General features: G+C 38.7%; 1 protein-coding gene across 4 annotated transcripts in view; it reads right to left on the bottom strand.

The window, feature by feature from the left end:
• Positions 1 to 2,822: 2,822 nt before the first annotated feature.
• Positions 2,823 to 21,008, bottom strand: part of plekhg4 (pleckstrin homology domain containing, family G (with RhoGef domain) member 4) — a 64,362-nt gene continuing 46,176 nt past the window's right edge. For 2 of the 4 annotated variants that reach the window (XM_051900215.1, XM_051900218.1), the window contains exons 14-24: positions 10,513 to 11,429; positions 7,855 to 8,104; positions 6,946 to 7,035; positions 6,621 to 6,845; positions 6,335 to 6,505; positions 5,562 to 5,742; positions 4,894 to 5,010; positions 4,565 to 4,813; positions 4,289 to 4,485; positions 4,014 to 4,072; positions 2,823 to 3,848 (exon numbers count right to left, since the gene is read on the bottom strand). In XM_051900215.1, the coding sequence (XP_051756175.1) occupies positions 4,034 to 4,072; positions 4,289 to 4,485; positions 4,565 to 4,813; positions 4,894 to 5,010; positions 5,562 to 5,742; positions 6,335 to 6,505; positions 6,621 to 6,845; positions 6,946 to 7,035; positions 7,855 to 8,104; positions 10,513 to 11,429 (2,436 nt within the window). In that variant the 3' untranslated portion in view covers positions 2,823 to 3,848; positions 4,014 to 4,033. The remainder of the gene's footprint in view (positions 3,849 to 4,013; positions 4,073 to 4,288; positions 4,486 to 4,564; positions 4,814 to 4,893; positions 5,011 to 5,561; positions 5,743 to 6,334; positions 6,506 to 6,620; positions 6,846 to 6,945; positions 7,036 to 7,854; positions 8,105 to 10,512; positions 11,430 to 21,008) is intronic. The other 2 variants (XM_051900217.1, XM_051900216.1) reach the window with 2 other exon arrangements.

Genomic DNA, 21,008 nt, shown 5'->3' with positions numbered 1-21,008 from the left:
ACAGATCATTTACAATGCAAAGAGACAAACTGTGGCACCTGTGTGGGAAAACAAAGGAAGCTAATGCAGACACCCAGAGGTCCGGGACAATCACTCAGCACAGTGTCAGCATGACAGAAGCTTCTACATTCCAGCAGAAACTTGGTGGAAATAAGACAAACAGCATAGGGAGATGCCATATGCCAAAGAAAGCATTGGTAATAGTATCAAATGGTAGAACCATGGTATTTAGAATTTACTGTGACACTAAATGATTAACATAGGCTATTCATATACCAAGATATTGAGTTTAAGTTTAAGGTCCTCAAAAAGAATATAATGGAAATAACAATCTTTTTTTTTTCTTTTTTGTGAAAGCAATTGTTTTTAAACACAATCAATCAATCAATGAATCAATGTTTGTTTTTTTAATCCTAATACCATTTATTGGCAATATATGAACATCTCACAATAAGAAAGTTCTCTGAGGAGCCACTATAGTCAGTCTCTAACCCTAACACTCACTCTCCTTTCTCTCTTGATATGGTGTAAAATTTTCAAATTGTGTAAATATTTATTAACACGTTGTGAACCCCCAGTTTAGGATATCATGTAATGTTGATCATATAATGAATAAAATGAAGACTACAGATGAGGCAGCAATGGATGCTTTATTTATGACTGTCCGTCACCTGCTGGGGATTTGTAGTATGGGTTGATCATCTTGGAAACAGATAAGCAGATAAATATCACATAGCATCCATTCATGGCACAGGATCAAAGGAAAGAAAAGACTGCATCATAAATATAACAATTTGAATAATATGATCAGAGACCATAGTAACCTTAAAGGGGTAGTTCACCCAAAAATGAAAATTATGCCATGATTTACTCACCCTCAAGCCATCCTATGTCTATATGACTTTCTTCTTTCAGATGAACACAATCGGAGATATATTTAAAAATATCCTTAGTCCTCCAAGGTTTATAATGGTTGTGAATGCCAGCCCAAATTTTGAAGACAAAAAAATCGCATCCATCCATTAAAAAAAAAAAAAAAAAAAAAAAAAAAGAATCCAATACGACTCCAGGGGGTTAATAAAAGCCTTCTGAAGCAAATCGATGCGTTTGTAAAACTTTATAAAGTAAAATAACGAGCTTCCGGTGGGAATGCCATACGCATTTGACGTACGTCCAAAGAGTGAACTTACGCGACGTAGTACACAATGACATGACGTTCTACACTATAGCATTGTGTACTACGTCGCGGAAGTTAACGCTGTTTGGACGTAGGTCCCGCCGGAAGCTCGTTATTTTACTTTATAAAGTTTTAAATAAGGATATTTGTCTTAAACAAATGCATCGATTGCCTTCAGAAGGTCTTTATTAACCCCCGGGAGTCGTATGGATTTTTTTTTTTTTTAATAGATGGATGCAATATTTTTTTTTCAAAATTTGGGCTGCCATTCTCAACCATTATAAACCTAGGAGGTCTAAGGATATTTTGAAATGTATCTCCGATTGTGTTCGTCTGAAAGAAGAAAGTCATATACACCTAGGATGGCTTGAGGGTGAGTAAAGCGTGGGATAATTTTAATTTTTGGGTGAACTATCCCTTTAATTGTGGCTTGAGTTAGATTTAGGATTTGAGTTAGGCCTAATAATGGTTAGATTTAGGCTAGGTGTAATGTTAGGGTTAGGAATAGGATTCTGTTTTATGAATATATCTGTATACTGGATAGATATTCAGTAATTTCAGGACAGCCTGGAGATGTGTACAAAATTTTACATCAATCAGTATGTTTCCATTGTTCATATCCAGCTTTTCCCCACATCCTCAAGTTCAGATTTGGCTGTAATATCATTAAAGATTGATGGTGCAAAATATTCATGGTGAGAGAGACAAATAAACCAGCACATGCATCCTCACTGGAGCACTCAAAACTCATCATACTCACACACGCTGTGAATGATTCAGCCAATTATGCTTCATTGACTTTCATTCCCCTCTCGGGTTTGTGGTTTCCATCCGTGTGTGGACAAAACAAAAAAAGCTGGAAAACTCTGTGGCATTTCCTACATGTAAAACAACTTAACTTCGTATCTCTCTGCCCAGATGTGGCCTTTGCCCACTTCAGTTTTTCTCACAAGGAGATGATGATGTTGGCCAGCAGATGCCATGCTTTCCTGATTGGGATTCTTGTTTCCACCAGGGCTAACTCCAGGGCTTGTAGCAAATCTAGTCTATTTCCTCCTGGTGAGGTTTTAGAAGAATTTGAATGAAAGATTTAATATCTGAATCTGTTTTAGAAGATGATTAATGAAAGATCAATGTATTTCCTCCTTGTTACAGACAAACCATGATACTGTAGTTTAATTTATAAAGAGAAAAAGCAAAGCAGCAAAAAAAGAAAATGTGGTTGAAGGTAACTAATTTCAGAGCCACATCAAACAATAGGCACAGTATTAGTCTAAGCCCACTACATGTCTGTTGCTCATCTCATATATGTAAATATAAAGTGTGGCCAACAAAGTATAGTCGTTTTCCACAAGTCATTCTCAAAGAGTTACTGTGAAAAAGCTATTGATGGCAATGTTCCTCAGGCTAAAACGGTACAGTAAACTTGATTGAGCATTATTTCTCACACTGCTTGAGTTTACACATATTTGAATGTGCATTAAACCACATACTGCTTGGCCTCAAGGCGGAGTAACAATGAATCTGTTTGTTAGCTCAGTCAGTGTGCAGAAATTGAATACCAGCCTTTAGGGTTTGTGAGATATGTCTCTCTACTTTATGCCAATCATAAAAGATTAAAGACAATAAATAAAACACACTTCCGTTATCATTACAAAGCAATCTGTCTTTATTACTTCTGTGTGAACTTGTTAAGATTGAAAAATTAAACACTTGAGTACATACTCATGCTCCAGCTAGAAGTGTAACTTGCAATGCTTTTTTTCCCCAATTATCTTTTGTTTGTACACTTCCAATTTGGGTTGGCAACAAAGAATGGCACTTAAGTGATTCCCATGTTGACTTGTTAATACATGTATAAAGATTACTTCCTAAATGCTATGTTTTCAAAGCACCACTGGTGCAACTATTTACAATTTACATGTTCTTTTTTGTTATACTTGTTAATGTAAATAAGAGAACTGAAATGAAAACTCTCCCATTTCCAAACCGGCAGCAGCAATACCCAGCTCCCAGTAGCAGCAGCGCTGGGCAGAGCTGACCTGAGGTCAGTCGTACGATCTGAATTAATTCTCTCTTATTCTGGATCAAGCCAGCTATCAAAAACTGTTAACACAGCACACTGACCACAGCGACTGACCACAGGTCCACAGACTATAGAAACACTAGAAAGAACAGAAACTTTACAACAAATGCTTTAAACATTGTTCAACACCTTTAGTGTAACTGAAGCTTAGAAATCTAGACATGCCTTTTAACATTCGGCATTTTTCTAAATCAAACCAGCTGAAGTCTGCAGCAAAGTGGGCAACAACAACAATGAAAAAGAGTGGGAACTGAATAACCGCAAGAGTTCAGAAGTGTTTTGTACACTACTACAGTATTTACAGTTAATAATACAGCTGAGAACACTACTGTATCTTAACATTTGAAAAGAAGATAAATACAAGAATATTTATTCACTTTTATAGATCATTTTTAAATTTATATAAAAGCTATTGAAGCTAAAAGTGGCTTAAAAAAAGAAAAAGGGAAACAGTGCTATTTCGAGTGCTTTTTAAACTCTGTAAGAGATTTGCTTGCACTCAGTAGGAACAATAAATACTAGCTCTGTACTCCTCTTCCGTGTGGCAACGTTGTCTTCTCAATCTGAAGCAGGCAGGTCTTAAACCTACGGGACAAAGCAGGACAGAACAACATGCATTATGTACAAGCATGTGTGTAAAAGCTCCTAGATGAAGCATGAATAATATTTTCAATATGCTCAGATGAGTGTATTAATGCACATGCACATAGCTGTGGAAGTGTGATTTCATGGAGCGAAAGCCAGACTTACTGCAGCAGTGGTTACTGAGCTCACACTATAGTAGAGGGACCAATCACCTGAGCTTCCCCCTGTGACAAGAAGGACATGGGTGCAGGGGTTATCACAGGTTAAAGGGGAGGCTCTGACTTGATCATCAGGTGATCAGTGTCTTCCGGAGTTTGTGGATTAGTGCTAGCATAAGCATGGGTGTTACGACATGTTTCTGCATCAGTGACATTTGATGTGGACCTGAAGATGTGCGATGAAAATACTGGCCATCTGAAACTGACACGTGTAATACTAACCGCTGAGATGTACTGGCTGTTAAAGCAGGCTTTCTCTTGGGTGGGAGAGGTGATGGAGGAGTAACAGGAGGAGTCACATGGTGAGCTGGGCTCCTCGGACAAAGCCTCGGGAAGGTGACTGGACACACATCCGCTGTCTGACCCGCTCGAGCCACTACCAGACAGACAGTGAGACGACGAACCCGAACTCTCTGTAGCTACAAACACAGACAAGTCACACATTATATGTAGCTTCTGGTAAGATGTTCACATTTTCAAATATGTTATGATACATACTCATAGATGGCTGACTGCTGGTTTCATGTTCCAGCTCGTCTTCCTCTATGCAGGGGCTGATGAGAGGTCTCTCCCCTGTTAACAGGCTTTGGCTGCTATACATATGCAGATTTAAGGGCCCCAACAGCGTGGAAGAGGAGGGGCCACCAGCCACAGGGGGGCCGCTAACGGGGGTGTTAACTGCAGCTCGTTTGAACGGGTTTGAGTGGTCAAACAGTGAGACAGCAATGGATGCTCTCGTCCTGGCCCCTGTAACAGAAGAAAGAGTGTGATGCTAGTAAAATCAACCCAAAGAATCATTTGTTGCTTATCATGTTAAACAGGCTCACCTCTGCCTTTCATAATGTAGTCAATGGCTCTGTCGTTGATAGCAGCATCACTGGGTTTAATGTCCAGAAAGGGTTTATTACCCACCCCCATAGATACCATCTCCTGCATTCGAATTTCTGCATACACACATAAACATGTTTAAAAATGCTGCCAATATACCAATTTACTGGTATTGATGATAATGTGATATTTAAAATGTGTATTTAATGTGGTATTTTGAGTGTGATTCATCAGCCAAAACACAAAAAAATACAAAATAAACTAAAGTTAAGGATGAATTTGATTATTTATTTATTTCAAAATTATAGATATTGCAATACTGTTACTGTTGTGAAATCTTTTTAGCACAATAATCGTGTAAAAATTTGATAACTATGCAAATATGTGCAAAAGCATGCCTCAGATTTGCATCATTTTCTCACACTCATATCAAACTGTAGAAATACAATACTGGTGTGACTCAAAAGTGTTTTAAATAGCTTCTTATCTGCCTGAGGCCATCACAGATGAACTGCTGAAAAAATCTTTAAATATGCTAAGATGGTATGTGACAGGAGATATTATCTGCAATTATCCTATCATTCTCATTTGTTCTTTCCAGCTGGCTGAGCAAAACACATTCAAAGAACTTATTCAAGCTCAACCACTTCAGATCTTTCTTTCCTACCTTTATTCCGTGTGGCCTGCTGCCATAGTATCCGTGCGATGTCGCAGGTCCAGGCGTGTTTGATGTCTGCAGTGCTGGCCTGAAGAATGTAGGTTTGGTTCTTTGAAGTTCTTCTTCGGAACCAGATCTCAAACCTCAGACTGTTCTCACCTGATGTCTCTGTCATACCCACATCAGCCGTCTACATAGAGAATGAGAGAGTAAAGAGGATATTCGCATATAATCACAATCAATATTGAGGGCTAATGGCATTTTGTTGTTATTAAGGCGTGCAGGAGATAAACCTGATGCTCAGATCTTTAAACTAAAGCCTTCTGTGATATTAACATTGGTGAAAGGAGATATAATTGTGATATAAGGAAGAATGTGAGTGTATTAGTAAAAGAAAGTAGTGTAAAGATCCATTCACACCAAGGACGATAACCATAACTATAATCATTCTAGATATAAAAGAATAGCAAAGTCTACACCACAACTATAACAATAACAGCAGAACGGTTCTTCCAGCTGAAGAATGATGAAAACATTGACAGCCAATCAGAATTGAGCATAACAACATAACTGCAGTGTGTGCTTATAATAAACAGAATAATACTGTCTGCTGGTGTGGACGCTAATAGAGTTATCATAATAGTTACCTTTTTAGTGATCGTTCTTGGTGTGAACTGGTCTTAAGTCATAATGCATGCTTCAAAGTGTGTTAAAGCTATGTGTTTTCATTTCTGGAGATGTTTCTTTTCCCTCTGAACTTCTGATGTCCTTTAGGTGCTTACCTTAAAAGAATGCTTGTATATATAAACATCTAGGCCACCCTCAATCCGTTTGGGTTTGCTGAACAGCACCAGATCCTCAAACAGGAACACATGTCTTTGGCACTTCTTCCTGCCATACAAAATCGTGAACTCATCTTGGCGAACCAATTGTCCCTGTTCCTTTAGATTCACCTGGAAGAGTGTGTGAAAGAAATTATGAAATGGCAGTTTGGAAAATCAGATATATGCTTTCCTATGTATCTCGACGTGAAGTTGGCTGTATATCTGCTGTACCAGACACACTTACATCACAGTCTCTGATGGCATCCATGGCGAGCAGATCATTGCCATGGCGAAGCTGAAATTTGACCATCTCAGTGGCGGCACGTAGGTACGTTAGCTCCTGCTCCTGGACCTCGCTCACTTCTTTGATCAGGTCTTTCAGCAGCAGGGCGTACTTACTCATGCGCTGTATTGGCTTCAGCAGGTACGACGCCAAGTCCATCTTATCCCCCAACTCCAGCTGCTTATGCTGGAATGAGAGAGACTCCGATTTTACAATTTAGGCCCATGAGGTGAGATGAAATGAATGAGATTAAAAGAGGCTGGGTAGTATGGATCCAGTTACTCACCCTGAAGAAGCTGTTTCCATGGCTGGCCAGGAGTGTGTCTGACTTTGGCTTGTTCTTGCTGTATAAAGCATACAGGCTAAACTGGTCTTGCTGTATGTTTACATGGGGAAAAAAGCACAATAGAGCAATATTTTAAGTGTTATCATCCACATTTCCATATCCATGTTCTGAAGAAAAACTTCTCTTGTTGTTCCGGAAATGGAGGGAGGGAATAATTTTCAAAATCATTTCCAGGTTGAGTTTTGTTTGGAAAACTTTTTTGTGTTTGGGTAAATTGATTTATGACTTTGAGGTTCACATGGAGTGTGCCATAATTTCAGTGCAGGTTTTGCTGCGCCAGAAACATGTCAAAAAAAGATTTCGACCTGGTTCATACACTGCTGTAGGCCAAGCAGTCTTTTTCTCTGTCTTCTTTGTGAATCACTGCTTTTGAAAGTTTCATAAAGTAAAGCTCTTAAGGCTAGCCAGCACTATGAGTTGACCACAACTACAGAGAATGTAGGCTGGTGGTCTAGCACTCATTTAAAGACCTCAGAATCATTACTTGCGGCTCAGTTTGATTCCCATATTCATGGGTGAATGAAAGAGAAATAATACACAGAATAAGTAAATTCTGGATGGTTTTAGACCTGTGCTTGGTCAAAAATGAGCCAGTCATGGACTGGGAACAGACAAAACACTGAAAAAATTAAGCTCCTTTGTTTTATCTCCAATGAAAACGTAATTCAGTCTGTGACATTTAATTCAGGATCCCTGAATGTTCCCTATTAAAACTATGAGAAAATATTAGAAAAGTGCAGCAAACAGAACAACAGGAATTTATAGACTGCAGAATTGCAAAAAACAGATCTGAGGTCATGCAGTTTGATGAAAGTTACTGTGAAAAGACTGTGAAGGGACTTCTCTTACATGTCGTAGGAAGCAGTGACTGACACGTAATGGATGGTTGCAGCAGCTTTCCAGCTCTTTGAGAAAATACTGGCTGTGGAAGTCCACTAGTTTCTCCAGGTTGCCGAAGATGACGCTGCGTTTTCCCCGCAGGTCCTGTGGCAGGTCAGCACGCTCCATCTCAGGGAAATAGTTGTCAATGATGTACCGCAGAGAGCGTACATATTCCCGCTCGGTTGTGACCATCTCATCTACGATGTGGCGTAGTTTACTGAATGACAGAGAAAGTGAAATGCTTACATTTTAAGAGATTCATCTTTTGGGAAATCTGATTTGCTAAGGAAGTCATTGTTATTTACACCTATGTGTATGTATTAAGTATAAATATACAGAAGCTTTATTAGAAAAAAACTTATTGTATTTACAGAGACACTCCAGTAGGATGGACCATACAATAAATGTATTCTAACTTACTTTGGATAAATGCATCTGCTAAATACTTACTGCATGTTTGTTCTATTTTAAATAAATGCTGTTCTTCTGAACTTTCTATTTACCAAAGGATCCTGATAAAAATGCATCACAGTTTCCACAAAAATATTACGCAGCACAACTTTTTCAACATTGACAATAATAAGAAATATTTCTTGAGCACCAAATCAGCACATTAGAATAATTTCTGAAGGATCATGTGACACTGAAGACTGAAGTAATGATACTGAAAATTCAGTTTTACCAACACAGGAAAAAATTAAATTTTAAAATATATTTTAACGGTTATTTTAATATTTCACAACTTTTCGATCAAATAAATGCAGCCTTGGTGAGCATCTTTAGACCTCTTTAAAATACATTAAACAATCTTACCGACCTAAACCTTTAAACAGTAGTGTACGTCATTGTGACAACAGAATGTTTGCCCTAATAGCTTTGTCAGACTGTGTAACCATAAAGGACAGGTGTTTTCACACGTCTCTCCAGGATGTCATCACACAAATGCTTTCTCCCTGAAACACTCAAGCCAATCAGTTGCTAGAGTTCATCATTTCATGATCAGGCTGGATGGGTCACTGTGACAGCCCTCATGACATTGTTTTATAACTACTGTGTTAAAAAAGAAAGTTTAAAGATTATATTACATCTCCACAAAATCCTCCTCTTGAGTTCTAATGGTCTTGCAGCTCCTTTACCTTCTAACCACACAGCTATACATGGTGTCTGTGTCCAGTACTGTCAGGTGATGTTTTAGTATTCACATTAATCTCAAATTGAATTCTTATCAGAATGTTTTCATCTGCCTTAAACATTTGCAATAACTGGACCACACAGAGCCGAAGGCCTTGTTTTGAGTTATTTCCGTCTGAAAAAAACTGTCAACATTACCTCTACACTGCAATCTTGGAGAGCACAGCTAAATAATGTGTTTTGAAAGGAAGACGCACAGATGTAAAGACCTCCTTAAGACGTCTAATCAACTAACTCCATCCATCTCTTCTGTGTGGAAAAGCAGAACGCAAACATGCTCCCCACCACTTCAAAGCCCAGAGGACCAGCAACCACCTGGGAAAGTGATCTGCATCTCAGACTCTTTCCCAAGGGGGTTAAAGGGTGACCAGTAAGACCACAGCTGGAAAAGACATCCATGGAGATTCAGAGGATTAAAGGGCTGTGACCGTCTAATATGAAACATATTGAGTTCCTTCATGTAGAGACTGAGGAAAAATACCCCCTTTTCCTAAGATATTAAAGAAGATATTTTGAAGAATGTTGGTAACCAAACAGTTTTGGTTCTCCCTGACTTCATCTGTATGTACCAAAACATCAATGGAATTTAACTGGGGCTGAAACTGGTTACCAACATTCTTCAGAAATTCTTCTTTTGAATTCTGCAGAAGAAAGACATAGATACGGGTTTGTAATGAAATAAGGGTGACAAAATGATGACAGAATTTTTGGTGAACTATCCCAAAAATGACTATGTATAAAGACCCATTTATAATAGTAATTATGTATTAATAGCAATAGTAAGTATGATTTTATATATTAAATGAAAGACATGTTGTTTGAAAAACAAATAATTAGAACTAAAGTGAGAAAAATATTATCTGGAAAACAATATTTGTAATGTTAGATTTATAAACCTGAAGAGAAATATTTTCAATCCCATCGAAAATTATTCATACAGTATAAATTCATAATTAAAATATAATATTTATTCATATCTATATTTTTTACATATATATATATAAAATATAAATTATATAATTATTTACATAGTATATTTATTTAAATAATATTGTCTTCTTGCCTGAACGTCATTTTTCTTATAACAAATCTGTGATTGGTTGCGTAACATGTCAGTCAAATGGCCTATCAGTCTGAAGGTCTGGCTACGGGAAACTACCCTAGGGGTTTCCCAGAGCTCAGTTTGAAAACCCATGAATGTGTTCTTGCCTTGGAAAAAAAAAAAAAAAAAAAAAAGACAGACTGGTAATGTAACAACAAACTGGGAATGTGTCCTGCCAGTAATTATGTGTGCTCCGTGACACAGCTTTCATACAGTGGTGGTCATATAATAAGTGGTTGAGTCGATGACGTGCAGACCTCCCTGGTTGATTGTTTATGTTATAGCAAGTGAGTGTGGGCTAGCACGTCCATGTGTGCGCTGAGTGTACCCACCTGCCCTTGCTGCGTGTTTCCGGAGCAGGACTCCCACTGCGGTGTGTATCTAGAGAAGACCATCCGTGAATGGGTGGCAGTCGCGGGCTGTACGGCCGATCTATCACCTCAGTGCTGCTCACCTCCAGACCTTTAATAAACACCCCTGTGTTTCCTCTCCGTGCAGGCTCACTCAAAGTTCTCTGGCAGGTCCCATACCGTGACACAGACTCACTACCGGCAGTATCGAAGCTCTGGGTCTTCCGCAAAACCCTGCGGTTTGGTTCAATAGAGTTGAGGCTTGGGCTCGTAGAACACGCTCGCCCCTCCAGATGCGGCTGCTGAGGAGACTCGTCTGTGGAAATGCTACGCGTTAGCCTGTGGGATCTGACAGGGGTGTTATGAGGGATTCTGTGCTCAATACTATATGGACTTCCTGTCGGGGTTTGGACAGAGTCACGAGTGTCCAGGCGAATACCTGAAGGGCTGCTGGGAGTTGAAGACGTGCTGGACTGTGAGGAAAGTCTATCCCGGCCCCAGCCACTGCCAAACGCTTTCCGACATGAGAAGGAGATGCTACTGCTACGCTCCTGAGGTTTAGCGCTACTGTTCGAGTTCCGCCGAGAAGAGTCACCCCTTGCTGATTTGGAGTCGCTCTCGCGGCGGGTGCGCAGGGCCATCTCTAGCTTCTTCTCAAACATCTGCTTTGTCTCCTGACACTTGGACCAGGCGAACTTCCACTGCTTGAGTCCCTGCTCACTCTTCAGCTCCCCAGCGAGGTCCTTCATCTCCTGGAAGTGTGCGTCTGGGATCGGTGGGTGCTGACTGCGATAGGTCTCCAAACATGTGATCACACTCTGACACTTCTCAGACATGCCACACTCCTCCATGCTAACACATGCCAAATGACGCATGCCCTCTAGCGCCCATTCATACGCCTGAAAAAGAGAAGAAAAAAAGAGTCAGCCAATGTGACACATACACTGAAAAACCAAATATTTAATAGTAATTTTAATAGTTTATTTTTAGTTAAAAATAACAACAATGGGTAAAACTGCAGATTTTGACAAAATGGAGAACAAAGGCAATATGACACAATAAGATGTTTTTATGTGTGTTTGAGAAGAGACAAGAGTATAAGGGAGACTTTTTATGGAAAACAACTACAAATGAACTGTGAATGGGAATGAGGGAAGGATAGAGGAAGTGAGAAACCTCCCAGAACTTCTTTCATGTGAAATAAAGAGGTTTTTAGCCAGGAGCTGGGAGGTCTGGGTAGGAAGGCTTTAACATGCAGCTCAGCAGCAGGAGGGCCTATAGTTTTAACTATGTGTGACAGCACCCTGCCACAAAGACACATGCCAACCACTTTACTAGCTGTCTCTCCATTTAAGAGAAAATCTGATGGCCTCTTCTCACACTCCAAGATGCTGTTACATCAACTGGGCGGTTTTTAGACCTTTTTTCATTAACATCCTGGCAGAAAGGTTTCTATAGTAACTGTTCCTGAGGATACAAGTGCTCGCTATGCTGGAAAATGAGTGGTTAAACTTCTGAGGGGATTAACACAGATCAAACACAACCAACTTCTATCTCATACACACACACCCACACACACACTTCAGCGCTGGCTGCAAACACAGGCTTGTGTTTAGACATTCCTGAGAAAGGAGCAAAACTCCCCCTCTTCTCTCTCATTCTGTGCACACACAAAACCTCCACACTCTACTTTAGCTGCTATGTGACATGGTGACATCGCTTTGCTCCCCAAGCCCCTCTGCTCTGTCTCTCTCTCAGGCTAGGGTGACACAAAGGCCACATGCCAGCATATTGGTCTTCGGCACCAAGATACTAAAGTCTCTCGCAAAAGCAGGGGTCAGAGGTCAGCTGCCCACACTAACAATGCATACGGCTAAGAAGTGACAAAACAGATAGAGGAGAGAGACACATACACACAGAAGACACAAAAAGACGCAAATGCGACATAATTGATGAGTAAGAACCAAATGGCGAGAATGAATTTTAAGGTAAATAGAGATGCAAAATTTTTTACACATTTATTGTGTAATTTCTTTAAAGCGATATTTGTGGTTAAAATACAACTTAAGCTCTTTAAAAACAGAAAAACACTTTGAAAAAAAGTTAGGGATGCACAATATATTGGCCACCATGTCAGCATCGGCCGATATATGTTCATTTTTAATCTTATTGTTATCGACCCGATAAGAAAATTTGGCCAATATATTAAAGCCAAAAAATAATGGATTATTTCCTTTAGCTGAGAAGCTTCAGATCCGCACTGTTCACCATGACGGTTTTGAATTGCTTGGAATCACTTCAAAAAGGAAAATATAGTTAAGTGCAACAAGCAGCGCAAGTCTGTCATATAGGCTACATAAAATTATGATGAGAACACTATTGTAAAAAAATGCTGTGAATCCTTTGTACACTTGAGTTTTAGCGTGTTGTTTCAGGATAAGCGCATCCACAATGGAGTTACACCTTCATGACTAGCATGACTTCATGACTGTGCATTCGCAGCCTTTTATTTTGTGTAATTGTAAGTTGAACAATTATGATTATTTTGTGTGTGTGTATATTATATATATATACACACACATATATATATATATATATATATATATATATATATATATATATATACACATATATATATATATATATATACATATCTGATAACATTATAATGAGAACACTATTGTAATATAATGAATTCTGAATTCTTTAGGTTTAGTTGCCGTGCTTTAGCGCGTTGTTATGGGAAGAGTGCATCCACAACAGGAGTTACACATTCTGACTAGCACGTAACTTGGTTCAAGTTTACTTCTGCATTTGCGTCATTTTCTCAGATATAAGTTGTAATATTATGTTGATGTTCTATAAATATATGATTAATCACATGTAGGATGCATTTGGGTGAGTTAATTAACCTCCTAACAAAGGTTGCTTCTGTTTACCAGTGTTTATTCAGCTCTTCAGCTTCAGTGCACGCAGCTCAAACAGTAATATTTTTTATTTAAAACAGTAATATAAATTTTAGAAGTTTATTTTTCAAAAACATGATTAACAATTGTATTTTTTTCGTATTATTTTTATCAACAATATGGTTTAATTAAAATCATTTCATTACTGTCCGTACAGAGGACATTCCATTTTATTTATATATGGCACATGCATTTTGATTCTTTATATGTAATTAATGTTGTCCAATGACTTGTTTGCATTATTTAGGCATTATTTTATTTATTTGTAAGACAATAGATAGATACTAGGGGTGTAACGGTACACAAACATGACGGTTCGTTACGTACCTCAGTATTGAAGTCAGGTTTCGGTACAGGTTCGGTACACGGAAAGCTAAACATAAAATTGCTTATTTTTTCTTAAAATTATTAATTTTCATTATAAATTTTATTATATATTTTTATTTATTTTTGAAATATAATAATTTACACAGTTACTGTCATAACTTGTTTTCATGACTAATTTATTTAAACATATATTAAATAATTAAGAGATTACGAACAGGTAAATTAAATATAACGAATATAGTGCATATATTTAGTGTAATGCTTCCCTCTACTATGCTGTGGACAGTAAATGACTTGCCTGAGGTAAATGTAATGCTACGTGAGATATTATTCTCAAGCTGTTTTACTGATGTCTTTCCACGGTTGGAAACACTGGTTGAGAGTCTACACGCATATCTAGATCATCTATTCTTCTTCTGCTCTTTATCCTGTTGTGGTGGTTAGCGAACAGCGTTGCATTACTGCGCGTGCCCCCTTCTGGATTGGAGTGTGGATCGCCGGTGACTGACTGTATTGATCATCTAACTGCATGAATCGAACCCTGATGTCTGTACCGTACGGTGCGGGACGAATACATGTACCATTACACCCCTAAGAGATACCCATCCATCAATTTTCCAAAACCCTTGTCCTATGTAGGGATGCTGGAGCCTATATAATGGATTCCAAAATGTGTTATTTTCAACTCCCCAAATGTGTTACTTTTACAAACTGAGGCAATGTGTAAATTATGTTCTGTGACAACTGACCGCACTTCAGAGACTCTGTCAAAAAGGCTTAGGTTGCATTTAAGCATAATACATTGATAACTGTTTCTCTCTAATTACGGTCAGTGACTTAAGAAATCTTCACAAGTCCTATTAATTTTCCAGTACCTCTCTGTTCTGCTAAACTGATGTGTAAAACAGACGTGGGAACCCAAACAGATGTAAAGCGCTCTGTTCCTGTAGTAAAACAGCACCAACGGTTGACGGTGATAAAGTCTGCCACAGGTTCTACAGAAAACCTGGGGTCAGACACTCAGGCCAAACCCCGCTCAAAACGACCCCCCTTGGTTAAAAAATAGCCCCCGCTCTGCGCGTTCCCCTTAGTGAAATAAAGCAGACACTTTGATCTATTGCCCAATATAGTTCCTCACTCTGATGATGCCCATAATACTGTGGGCAGAGGATGACATCATTGTTTGGTTGGTTAGCGTGCAAGGTTTTTTGAAGTGTGAATAGTGTATGTGTGTGTGTGGTAGGGCTCTGATTGGTGAGAGCAGAATTAGTTTGCCTGAGGGAGGCACCTCTAAAGGCCCCACTATTCAACCCTGCACAAAGAGCGAGAGAGAAACACTGAGAAATGGAGAGAGAGTGTTAGATGTGCTAAAACAGCAGTGGGAGTAAGACAGATCTAGTCTTGGACTTGGAAGCTTTTGTACACTCCCATTAATGAATCTCTTAGCAGTCTAAGTGGGTCAAGAGGAGCATTTAAAACTTGAAAGAAACCATCTTTTATTATTTCCCCTAAAAGAAAACCACAAAAAGGAGAAAAGGTTTTCATGACATCAGCCAGTCTCTGATCTCATGTCTGAGCCATGCCAAGAATGTATTTTTTTTCTTAAAGGATAGCGTGTGTCAAAATGCGAGTGGGGCATTATGCACACTGTGTTTTCAGGAGGCACGGGCTTACATTCCTCTGATAGTTATTGCTCTGTAACTACCCAGGCCAGGACTCACAGTACCAACCTACAGACAGGGCTGCTTAACCCCGACACAAGACCCGGCATACTTCCCTGTCATTTCATTATGGCTGAAATGATCCCCTCACTTTGAGCGGCTGACAAAAAAAAGGAAGAATGGCAAAATTAGGAAAAATGTAAAAAGAATGAACTGTGGACCCTCCTGAACCAAAAAGCAGGATTTGGATGAGTGATTCTGGCAAAAGAGGATGCAAAGAAAGAGATGGAAACAAATACAGAGAAAAAAAGAGAAAAAAAGCAAACAGGGAAAAAGGTGATTTGCTATAGGCTGCAGGAAATGAGAAAAAGAGAGAGATGGGAAAGACCACTTTATTTTAATAAAGAGTGTACGAAGACCAACCAGGACAAGTACCACAAAAATACATTCTCACACTAGCAACACAATCTAAAATATCAAAATATTTACTGTACCCTTCATAATAATAAAAAAATCTGTTATTTTGTAATCATTTATAACAAATATTATACATTTAATTTATTTTATAATTTAACAGAAACAACAACTATTATTATTGTACAAAAAAATATAAAAATATATTAACATCTGTCATTATAATAATATAAATAAGATTAATTTTCTGTTCAATGGCAGCATGTCAGACACCATATGCTATCTGAAGCTCAATCTAAAGGAACGCAAATCAAATCAAATATAAAGGATGATGAAGAGGGATGGAGCGCACGAGAGAGACAGCACCTGTATGATAACTAGCCCCTTGTGATTTTGACTAATTCAATCTAATAGTGGTTTTCAAAGCAATGTAATTGTGCATTAAATTCACCAAACCTAAAACTCAGTAAAGGTCATTAATTGTAAAACCGATCAATTAAAGCCTGATGCTGTTGTATGATTGATGAGGAATATTTCAGCAGTGTGTGATTCAGTTCGTTTTTGTTCTTTTGTTGTGCGTGTCAGTGGTGACGCATGCAAGTTTGCACGTGTCTACTGCTGGGGGAACGTCTCTGTGTTTCCTATGAAGCTTCATGAATGTCAATGCCTAAGGAATCAGGCTCAAGAAAGGAGAATTCAGTGATGGCATGCACATATACACAGAGAGGAGGGGACACGCAGACCGTGACAGATGCGATTGTGGTCTTCTCTCTGGTTTAATATGTAGAGTGTGCTCTGAGACAAACGTGCTGCATATGTAAAGTAATGTGAAGCACACACACGCCAGCTGCTTCATAGCAAAAAGGCCAAGAAACACTAAACATGCCCACTAAAGGCCTGTTGGAAGCACTGGGCCTTTGCGAGAGCTTCATTTCCTAGCAATTCAAATGCAGTAAAAGACTGATGCAGATACTGTTGAACTGTTTTGATACTGTTGAATAAGCTTTGATACTTCAAAAGGCACGAGATGTGTGTCTATACAGAACAGATGTCAAATAAATTGTTGTGCTGCAGAGCGCAGGGTCTGTTTCTGATATAGTAAGGGGTTGGCTGGCTTTATAAGGGGTAATGACTGTTTGTAAATAGGAGCTGAGAGAACCGTGGGACTTCTGGCCTGGCCTGGTTGGCAGGATGCACATGTGAGGACTATAAAGTTGCCACTGTTTGCCCATTAGTCCAATTTTATGAGTCAAACAGGAAATAATTCTGCTTTGCAGGAGAGCATGTCTAGCCTGGACTTTCTGAACAAGTGTGAGACCATTAATGACTGAACAAGAGACTAGTTTAAAAAATTTTACAAAATTTGAATCAGTTCTCACATATAAATATAGAACCCAACTATTTTAAGAATAGATATTTAATTACTTAAAGGGGTCATATAATGCCACTTTTACAAGATGTAAAATAAGTCTCTGATGTCCCCAGAGTGTGTATGTGAAGTTTTAGCTCAAAATACGCCACAGATAATTTTTTTAGCATGTTAAATTTGTCACTTTTTGAGGGTGAGCAAAAACGCTCAGTTTTTGTGTGTGTCCCTTTAAATGCAAATGAGCTGCTGCTCCCAAGAAGAGGGCGGAGTTTCAAGAGCTAGTGTTAACAGATTATCTCACGCAAACTCACTGAAAATGTCAGAAACTGTTCAGCCTTTTATGTTCAAATCGGACAATGATGGAGAGACTCTAGAAGTATAAGTGACAATATGTAGAATGCAACAGGACGTTTCTGAATGGTTAGTTGATGAATTTATGTAGCTGATGTGGAGTTAACTATCTTAAAATCGCTCGTGTGGGAACTGTTGTAAGATGCCGACAGAGCCAGAGAATATATGTTGCATGAAGATAGGACAGTTACAGTTTAGTTTAATTATGGTTATAACTTATGTTGTCATCTTGCTTTTATGACATGCTATTGCATTTGCGTTACGTACTGTATTGCAATAACATGGCCTCACCCCTTTGTTGCGTGTTCTCGGGGGCAGGGTTTATGTAAATTTTAGGGTGAGTGATGTCACTAACCCAGGAAGAAGCTCGTTGTAGTCCCTACCAGCCGTTTGTTGTAGTCCTTAAAAAGCGATTTCTTTAAAAGACAATATCTCTCTTTGCTTTGAACTTTGAGTGTCGTAACTTTGCAGATGTTATTTATGCTCTAGCAGCAACATCACACAACTAAAGTTAAAAAAGTGAAATCATAATCAACCACCCCTTTAACGTAAAAGGGAACGTGTACCAGTTTCAAAGTGAAACTACGGGCTTTGTTTGCAAATAGTTATGAAAAATTAGAATCATTTCTCTTTCAGTTCATCTGAAAATCAAGCAGAAATACTGAAAAGTGCAAGCAGTTGCCAGTTGTTTTATAATAATGGGAAAAAAATCGAAAACAAGTCATAAATGTTACATTAACAAATAGATTATTGTAATTATAAATTAAAAAGGTCTAAAACACTGATAATTTCCCATTTTAGGCCTTTTATATATATATATATATATATACACACTCACATATACAGACATGAGAAATATTTGTCTTGATAGTACTAGGTATCGGATCAAAAAGAAAGTGCAAAGGATAGTCATTGGTTGGAGCATGCTAATGTGTGTGCACAAAAATCACAGCAGTGTGTGTCGCATGTTGTTCTGAGTGAGTTAATTTGATTGAACTGTGCCTAGGAGGGGGCTGGGAAAAAGGTTCTGCATAGCGAGCCAATCACGATGCATTTGAACTATCAAAGTGGCATTAATCAGACCCGATCACAACACTGATCAGACTGAGTGGCTACTTAAATGCCTCGCACACACGCGCACAGCCCTGGAAAAGCTTATGAGGTCACGCAAACACTCACATGCCCTAAGGGAATACACATTAGCCAACCCAAAATGTGAAATGACAATCAAAGCTGAACAAAAATCTTAAGTAAGACCAAAGTGGTTTGCTGGCTTTGTTTTTACTTTCCCTAAATTGAAGGGAATCATTGAGTCTAAAATGATGAAAATCTAGTCTTCCCAGAATTTAAGTGTTTTCCTTGTTTTGGAAGCACTTACCAAAAAAACCCTCTTTTTTATACATTTCAAAAATGTAAAAATAAAGATAATAAATACATTTAAAAAATTAAATATTTAAAAAATAAATAAATGAAAATAAATAAATATCTTAATTAAAACAAAGTTTTCATTATTAAAGTTTTATTAAGTATAAACATCAGCTCTCAGCGTTTTTTTTTTCTTTTTCTTTCTGTCCAGCACATGCTATCCAGGTGGCTAATGAGTGCAAGGTGCAAACTCACCACAGATTAGTCAACATGTCATTAACAAGCTGTGAACAGAAAACTGACAGCCCTTTCACTTTGCCCCTTCCTTCTCCTATTCTATACACATCTCTTTAAGGGCAACATGGGAGGTCAACCATCATGCACGTTTATCATCTTTCATTTCTTGTCAGTGAACGGGTGTGTAGAGGTCAGTGTTTTGTATCCACAGGTGCTAACCCCAGGTTCTGCCACAACAGAGCAGGACACAAGGACTGAGAGACTGGGGGCCACAGTCAGACCGCCACAAAAGATAGACACACCTAATTAATAGTGCATGGGGCCTTCTTTGTCCCTTCAGAGTGTCGTCTCCTGTTGTACGTTGTGGGTTTGGGGGGCAATGAGGTGTAGAGAGGGGTCTACTGTTTATGGGGGGAACTGTCCAGAAATGGGAGTCTGCACAGAGGGGCACATTCCTCAGGCCCAGTCAAGCAGCATGATGAGAAAGAAGATCTACTAGTCTATAAATGTTAGCGAAGACACACAGATGATGAGGAGAAAAGAATCAAGGAGATGCTGTTCAGTAAGTAGGGTCATAAATGCACACACACGCTCACTGGGATTGGCATATGCTAGAGGTGAGTGGATAATGAGTTTTCCATGCAGGGGTCCGACTATGTCAAAGCAGTCACTTGCATTCTCTTAACCAATTAAACAGGGCTTCCTCTGAAGCCATACTATGCATTATTGACCTCCTCACTGCTAAACCCAAGAGAACCACAAGTCCAAAATCAACTCGCTGAAAAAGAAACGGATGAGAAGAAACAACAACAAACAACTAGTGGAGACGCAACAACAACAGACACCTGCACTGACAAGCACTTGTGTGAGGAGGTTAAGAGATACCCAGAACTCTAGTTTGATTGAGTACATAGAGTACATTTTTATTGGCCATAACGGTAGCACTTTATTTTACAGTCCTGTTTTGGATGAACATACTACGTACTTATTGTAGTAATGACACTAACTGGGTAATAACTAAGTACTAACCCTGAACCTACCCCTAAACCTTAACTTAACCCATGTAGTTACCTTACACTACACTACTAAGTACACTTGAGAGTGCACGTACTGTAAAATAAAGTGCAACCACCATAACTTCTGGAGTAGAATTGTGCAGACACTGAACGCGACTGAAACTTTCTAGTGTGCATGTGTCAAGCTCCTGTGTTCATGCTCACTATCCAATGGAGTATACTTTGAAAGGCTATAGTGTTCGGCTGTATGCACGTGCTAAGCATTCCCGTCAAAACAGTATGCTTTGGGCTTAAGTGGTAAGCCATTAAACCACCACCAAACAGTCAACAGAAATCAACTAAACAGTCAACATTAATATTAGAATACATAAAAAACTGCTAATACATAAAAAAACACAGCTAATTTTGAACGAAGAAGGTTGTATAGTTACTACATCTACTAGCAGGAGCTAATGGGGCCATGATGAACAGCCAACACTTGACACCTTTGATCAGTATCTCAGAGCACTCTGCGTATAATACATGAATAACAGCAATATGTTTTACATTTCAACCATTATCAGTAAAAGTATACCACTGTTTCATTTAATGGTTAATTGAGAGTTAAATCTGAGACAAACCCTAACCCTAACCAACCAAAGCTCTATATATATATATATATGTTAATGAAAGCCTTGTAACCTATAAACAATCAGATAATTTTTCCAAGGAAAAACAAACTCATGATAGGCTACTCTCATAGAGTCCCAGTAAGGTGCAGCACCTCTGTCCT

The sequence above is a fragment of the Ctenopharyngodon idella genome, chromosome 7 (assembly GCF_019924925.1).
Source record: "Ctenopharyngodon idella isolate HZGC_01 chromosome 7, HZGC01, whole genome shotgun sequence".
NCBI classification, from domain to species: Eukaryota; Metazoa; Chordata; class Actinopteri; order Cypriniformes; family Xenocyprididae; genus Ctenopharyngodon; species Ctenopharyngodon idella.
This window is presented reverse-complemented; position numbering and strand designations above follow the sequence as displayed.